Source organism: Eutrema salsugineum, unplaced genomic scaffold, assembly GCF_000478725.1.
Source record: "Eutrema salsugineum unplaced genomic scaffold, Eutsalg1_0 scaffold_1, whole genome shotgun sequence".
Classification (NCBI taxonomy): domain Eukaryota; kingdom Viridiplantae; phylum Streptophyta; class Magnoliopsida; order Brassicales; family Brassicaceae; genus Eutrema; species Eutrema salsugineum.
Window position 1 is genome coordinate 893,172 of NW_006256909.1, and position 7,960 is coordinate 901,131.

At 32.3% G+C, this 7,960-nt stretch overlaps 1 protein-coding gene across 1 annotated transcript; it reads right to left on the bottom strand.

Moving 5' to 3' along the window:
* Positions 1-367: 367 nt before the first annotated feature.
* LOC18030101 (AP2-like ethylene-responsive transcription factor ANT) lies at positions 368-3,253 on the bottom strand. Its single transcript, XM_006411791.2, has 8 exons — positions 2,711-3,253; positions 2,020-2,542; positions 1,851-1,933; positions 1,681-1,689; positions 1,487-1,575; positions 1,253-1,377; positions 1,082-1,158; positions 368-994 (listed from the first exon to the last, which is right to left on the bottom strand). The coding sequence occupies exons 1-8, from the start codon at positions 3,066-3,068 to the stop codon at positions 573-575; spliced, it is 1,686 nt and encodes a 561-aa protein (XP_006411854.1). The 5' UTR covers positions 3,069-3,253; the 3' UTR covers positions 368-572.
* Positions 3,254-7,960: the final 4,707 nt, after the last annotated feature.

A 7,960-nucleotide genomic window follows, 5' to 3' on the forward strand; every position in this document is an offset into this window, starting at 1 on the left:
TGTATTTAAAAGAGCAATGTATCAAAAAAAATAAAGTGACAAGAAACCTAATTATTAGATATGGGTCATTTCATTCCCATGCACATTCTCTTTTCATATTTTCTTACCATATCTTTACAAGAAATTAGCATTCTAATCAGTTGCCAAAATCATCAATGCCATCAAATCAGTTACTAATTGTTCACTTTACGTAAATAACCATATAAGTTCTTATGGTTTTTCAAAATAATCATGCTCGTAATATTATTGATATCATTTTCCATGATTTCACCAAACTCTATTTACTTAATCACATGAATACTATGTTAAAATAAACCAACGGAATTACGTACTCATATATATGTAACTAAGCGAAAAGAATTTGAAAGAGATGCATTGAAATCATATGTTATAGAGAGATTCATTCTGTTTCACATGAATACTACCCAAAATAAACATATACCGCTCCTAAGCAAATACTATTTATACCGATAAAACTAAACCGAATTTTAATTCAACCGGATAAAACCGGAGATAAGCAGAAACACTTGGAAACTAAAGCAAGAAAAACCATAGTTAGCCATTAGATTTGATCAAGAATCAGCCCAAGCAGCGAAAACCGGCATCTGAGGCAAAGCAAGAGAAACGGTCTTAAGCTCAGCATTAGGGTTGGTAGTCCAAGAACTCATATTTCCGACCACATTTGCTCCGAACATCTTCGGCCCGACTTGAGGCAACGCGAAAATCGCCGGAAAACTCAAAACTCTCTCCGGACTAGTCACTTCTTTATTGGAACCAACCTCCACGACAGCGTTTAGAGCGGTTTGCTCGTCGTCATTGTTGCGGACGACGATGCTGTTGTTGTTCCTTCGAGCTAACTCTCCAGACAAGAGTGTGTTACTAGACATTATGCGATCAACATCGTACCTCGTTATATCAAAGTTGGTCACAGCGTTTGTGCCACGGAACTTAATTGCTGCTACGTCATAGGCTTCTGCAGCTTCTTCTTGAGTTCCTAAGAGAGTAAGAAAGATTCCTTGAGATACAAGCAATTTATAAGTGTTTATTATTCACAATAAAAAAAACATTAGCAAAAAATTACCAAAAGTTCCGAGGTAGAGATCTTTGTTTCCGGCAACCCTGCCGATCCGAGCCTGCCACCTCCCATGCTGGTGATGTCTATTATAAGAGAAACACAAAGTCAATATTTCACATTTTTCTACGAAATGAAAACTATATATTATAAAGTTAAATAAAATGTCATTTAAATGACCTTGTGACTCCTCTATATATGGAAGCACCCCTAGAGAAACCACTGCTTTTCCTTCTTAAGTGAGCAACATATTCTTGTCGAGTCATATTCTTCATGTCTTCAATCTCTTTCTGATAATTCTCCACCTATTTATAACCCATAAAAACTCCATTAGCATAATATTAAACACTTACGTCAAAAGAGATATAGAGTTCGAAATGAAAAAAAAAAAGGAAGCTAGGGAAAATGGTATACAGAAAAATTGGTGTGCGTAGAGGGACCCCAGTACTTGAGTGCAGCAAGATCATATGCTCGAGCAGCTTTCTCCTCCATATCATAACCTCCTAAAAAAGATTCAATCAAACAAAAAGCAGTCAAAATCCATCATTATTTCCCGAGAAAATTTAGGGGGATATCATGAATCCATGAAGATTGAAGTGTGTACTTACCCAGATAAACTGAGAAGAGGATCATCAAACCATAATCACACATAGAGGAAAACATTAAAAAAAAAATGTCAATGTCAGTGACATATTAAATAAAAAAAATTGTATCAGAAAAGTTTCAATATATTTAGCTCAAAGAAAACAATCTTATAATAAAATAAAAAGCACTAAACCTTGTCTTCCTTTTCTGCTATGACCTTCCTTCTTGAAACTGTTGTCCCAAAGATGAGCTTCGTATCTACCAGTCCATCTATGTCTGTTTCACATGATTAAAAAAACCTTAGAATAAGTACAAGACACTTTACTAACCAAAAAAGTCAAATAATATTTTTAAAATAAAACCTTGTAACGCCTCGGTATTGAGAAGTTCGTTGTCCAAAGGTATCAATAGATTTTCTATGAACAATCTGTTTCTGTCCAACAACCACAATGTCCTCTTGTCCTCTCTTCTTCTTCGCAGCAGCCGCCATTGTCGTTGTCTCAAATCCAACATTAGTCTCCACTAAAGCCTCAGAGATCTGATGGTGGTTTTGGTTTTGACTTTGGTGGTGGTGAGAGCCAGTGATGCAGCTAGATTGTGAGCCAGGGCTCATTGATAAGCTCAGTGATTGTTGAAATTCCCCATATACCCCTACATTATAAGACCCTCCGTTTGTCAAACCAGGGTCATTTCCGTAATTTCTTGTTTCTTCCTCATGGTGGTTTCTGGTTTGAGGGAAGCTAAAGAACTCTTGAAAGTTTGTATTGTTGTTGGTCTCATGAGTGGTATTGTAGAATAAACTATCTAAGCTAAGATCCATGGCTTCTTTGTGACTTGTGTTGTTGTGATGGGCCCCGAAAAAATCCTCCATCTTTGGAGATGAATCTAAAAAACAACCAGAAAAACGTCAAAAAATTTTTTAAAAAAAAAACATAAATCCTTAAAACAAAACATGTTCCCATCAAACAAGACACAGCAACAACTCAAAGAAAAATAAAAAGAAAAACTTAAAGATTATCAAAGTATCGTTAATTAAATCACATTGCTACTAACCTTGAGTATGGTGATGATGATTCGAGTGAGAAGACCTGTTGAGAGCTTCCATTAAGCAAAGAGAACCGTCAGATCTGAGTGGCATCACAGACATTTGAGAATAGATTTCCCCAGCTGTTGCTGCTGCTGAGTTAGATCCATAGCACACTCCATAGTTGCTACTGTTATCACCAACAACAAGCTGTGGTGGAACAGAAGAAGAAGATGAATTTGCAGCTGAAGAAGACGAAGATGAGTAAAGAGCTTCTCGTCCTCCTCCTCTTCCTCCCATGTTTAACATATTTGAAGACAATGAGAAACCTAACAAATTAGTCGTATTGCTATGATTATTATCATCATTATCACAAAAAGACTTCATTTTTTTTTCTCCTCTCTTCTTTCTATAATGTATCTTTGCTCTCTCTCTCTTTTTTTTAATCTCTCGAAGTGGTAAGCTAAATAGCAATCATTGGCTAAACAACGAACACACCATCTTTTTTCTTTTTCTTTTTTTCTTAAGCTTATCTGCAAAAATCAAAGTTTTGTTTTTTCTTTGTTTCGGATGAGAAGAGAAAAGGGAGGAGCTTTAGGATATAGAGAGGGTTTCGAGAGGATATTATTATAAGAGAGAAGAGCAAAGCACAAATTTGCTGTTTGAATCCGTTGGGATCTGTGTTCTTATTGAGAAAGACATTTCTTTACTTTTATTTCCATTTTCGCTTTTAGCCCTACAAATTCCCATCTTCCACCTTATTATTATAATATGTTTTCGTAAAGTCTTTGCAAACATTTCAAAATTAATACACTATGGCTATGAAAATGTGAGTTACAATACAACTAACAGCAAAAACACTCTTTGGTTGCAATGGGAGACGCATAACGCGATACAATTATAATAGTTCAATCTTAACAAAAAAATTATTGCTTGAAATACATAGTAAAACTTTTCGTGGTTATACATACATGTTTAAAACTATCATTTAACGATTGTTATGTTTCTGTCTATCGTTTTTCTTGCTTAGCACAAATTATTTTTATGCATTTAGTATATTCAATGGCAATCATTAATAACCTTTTTTAGCAATCATTGAACACTTAAACACACAGATTAAAGATTCTTTGCGAATTGAAGATCTTAGGTTTCAATCAACAAGAAGTTGGAATTCTTAACCTAATTTTTTAAAAGAAAAATCAAGAGTGGTTAAATTATAAAGACGCTGAATATCTACTAGATAAACCCCATACGAGTTGGTACAATAATGGTAGGACACTCAAATGCACTCTCGTAACATTTTATAAATTGGATATACCATTAGACTTTAACCTTGTATATGACTCATTTCTAAAAAACGAAAGTTTACAATTTGAAATTTAATTTAATTTATTTTTTTTTCTTATCGTGAACATACGTTTCATTATTAAAAATAAGATACGAATACAAATGTATTAAACCGACAAAAACTATACAAGTCCACAAAAGGGCGAGGAAAAGTCCAAAATTTTCTCATGACCGACCGTAGAAATTACGACGAAACTTTTGGTCACGGCTCTAAATGACCCGACATATATAACTCTGCATCCTTTGAATTCATCTTTTTATTTCGTTATCTTCCAAAATCCCAAAACCAAGTGGGTCGCTGCTAGTATTTATATATATGATTTTGCAATACATCAAACAATATTATGCGTACACGATGCTGTCTCTATTTATGTAACATGTTTGTACCTTCAACAACAAATTAATGGAGATTAACTGGTTGAATTAATGAGATTTTTTGGAAAATGACGAACTAGATCCCGATGCACCATGCACGATAAAAATGGATTAAAGTTAAGACTGTACATATAATTTTCTGTTAATTCAATTCTCTACAGATTTCATAAGTTAGTTTAGAGTTTTGAAAAAAACTAATTTATATTCGTAATTTATCATGTATGTGTGTGTATGAAAGAATAGAGTTGTTTGTACAGTAAGAACTAACTAGATATGTTCAAGCTTTACGTACAGTAAAGCTCAAATATACGTAGGCCCTATGATGTCTGCCACAACCAGCTGTAATGTAGGATAAGACATCTCTACGGCGCCGTTTTGCTGAAGAACCACCCATCCATCTTTAATCACTTTGACTTAAAATATCTCTCTTTTCCAACTTTAAATGGAAGTTTAGTCAAAATTGTTTGATTGAAATCGTGTTGCTGGATTATAATTGATGAATATTCGTCTCTTTTACATTTAAATTTCTCGTTTTTCTATTTACGAACAAAATAGTAGCCAAAATAAAACCTTCTTTGAATAGAATTGTTCGAGACGTTGACATGTCTTCGGTTTTGAATTTACACTCTTATATTTTAATTTAAAATTTAAAAATAGATTATTCTTTGTTCAATTTTAGATTCAGTCTTTATTTTGCTTTCAATAAAACCTAACTATAACTAAGTTCATGTAATTTTCTTCTCGGCTTATACACACACGGTTTGGTTTATCAATGTTAGACCTTATAATTTGTATTATTTTTTATATTTATTAGTAGCCAACCATTCAGAAGGGTTTTTTCCCTGCAATCTAAATTAAAAACTGTAAGACATGGAACCAAAATTATTATAAAAAAATGGCTATTTATCCTACCGCGCGGTAGAACTGAAAAGGTTTTTTTTTTTTTGTTGAATAATTTGTTTTCTATGTATAGTCGTTGGTCAAATACCTGCAACATGCAGCAGACGGAATTCAAATAATTGTAAAACAAATATTATTTCTGGTTTTACAACAATCTTGATCAACAAGGTAGAACTGTGTAATTAGGTCTTTGTTTACTAAGAGTAATTAATTGGCTAACCGATAAAATTTTACGTTGAATCATGTAATTATTGCCTTCCATCAGATATATCTGATTTGAAAATGCTCAGATGTTCTTATGCTTAAAAAAGGATAAAGAATGTTGATCAAAGTTAATATTCTCTTTAATGATGGATTAAGCGGTGGTAACCTATTAAAGCAAAAACTTTAAATTTAATCAATAAAGCATTAAAATTAAATTATCTTTTAAATGAGCATACAGTATTAGGCTTTGCTTTTTTCCCATAAGGGGATACATCATATAAAAAAAAAATCGAGTAGAACTCAACGACAAATTCTAAACAGTTTTTTGCTGTTCTGTATATTCCACTTCTGTTACAAAATAAATCCAATACAAAAATTTAATAACTTTACGTTTTTCTCTCGGTTATGTTTTTTTAGGGTTGTGACTCACAAACAACATTAATTTTCCGACTATCATTTTAACTAAAAAAAATAGCACATCAAAAACTATAGTGACAGTCATTCATACTTTAATCTTTTAAAGTCGGTTTATGTTATACAATTGACCTCACAAATAACAACCTTTCTGTAAGTTTTCATATCTATTTTTATTAGATTTACTCAACAAAATAAAAATTAAAAGAATAATTGCAGTTTCACCAAATATAGTTTCAAGCTCAAACGTATCTTCATATTTTATATTGCATACGATCAATTCTACGAATATGAAATCACTATATAAAAAAACAAATTACGGCGTAAAATTACATAGAATAATTATCGCTCAGATAGGATGTTTACCCATTTATAGTATCATCAAATAATATACCGGAAACAGCAACAGTTTGAGGTTTCAAGAAAATTACCAAGATAATTTTTTTTTTTTTTTTTTGCATGAAAGTATGATCAAGAGACAGATTTTCTCGTGTGAATGATTTTGTTGGAAGAAAAAAAGGATAGTGGGAGCAGTTGTTTTGGAGGGAAATCATATGCAAGAAGAGGTCCCTCGTTCCTTTGATTTTGGTAATGATTAAAAATTCCACCAAACATCAAAATTATATAGTACCATTTTTATATCCAATTAGTTTATTTATGTCTTTTCCATAATAGTTTTCTTAATTTTGTTTTCTTCTTTCTCATATCTTTGTTAAGCTTTAAAACTAATAACAAAGCGACGACATAAAAAAAAAGTCAACAAACGCCAAAATCGGGACAGATAACGCAAACGGGAAAGGCCATATACGAGATCTCTTATCATTCAATTCCTTCTCTATTCACAAGCGAAGCAGCTGTAGATCTTTAGGACACAGACGATTCTTTGTCTTCATGCTGACTATGGAATGACCCTTATACCCCTGGATAGAACATGCGTTTTGGTTTGATTATTAAAAAACACTCAATATAATTTGTTTGTTATCTAACCTTACTAGTATATGTATTTAATCGACTCTTGTTCTCTAAACGTATATTTCATTAGATCCTTCCATATCTTGAGTTCTAGTCTCATTGGGATTTGTAGTAGATTAATACACGTGTTTATATAAATCGACATCATCATGTTCAAGTTAAAAATACACGAGACTTTTCTCAAACACTGAACTAAACATCATAAATTTCCCCTTTTTTCACATATCAAATTACTACAAAGCAAAACAAATCCACGGACCTCACTCATCCCGGTCCAGTTTTGTTTGGTACGGACTTTTAAATAAATCAGTTTTATCTAGTATCTATAATCAAGTGCAACATATAGAACTATCCATAAAAGCAGAAACATTTGGTTGGTAATGTCAGCGTATATATATTAATGCTAACTCATTTAAATAAATAATTCCAATTTCAAAATATATCTTATCTCACATGTGAGTAGTTATTGAACTTAAAAACACACGTACCCAAAAAAAAATTGATTTTTTCTGTTCTAAAGGATCAAATTGAAGAAGTTAGGAATTAGGACCACTAATATTTACATAATTACCCGAACGAGACAGAAATGCAGGAGATTTTGCATGTATGGTGAAAGAGAAAGGAGAAACACAATAATAGACAAATCATTAAATTCACGATAAATAATTAAAGAAAATAAAAATTTATACCCGAATGTGTGTAAGAGAGAGATATTAACGATGACGTTTGATGACAGGGGTATATTGGGAATTTAATAAGGTATTGAGAATCCAACACGAAATCTAAAATTAGATTTTGCATGCAGAGAAATTCAACTGCCAAATACACAGAGAAGATTAGAGAGTGAAGACAGCGACCACTTAACAGAGCATGTCTTCTACTTTTTCTTTTCTATTTTTCTTTTTTCTTTTTATGTGTTTTATTACGATTCGCATGCTCGAGAAAAAAAAAATATAGCCCATTGGGCCTTTTATCATATGTATTTAATTATGTTTATCACAAACAATTCTATTGATTTTTGATCAGATGTTCCCGAAAGGACTGATACCCTTGATTAACTCTTTGTG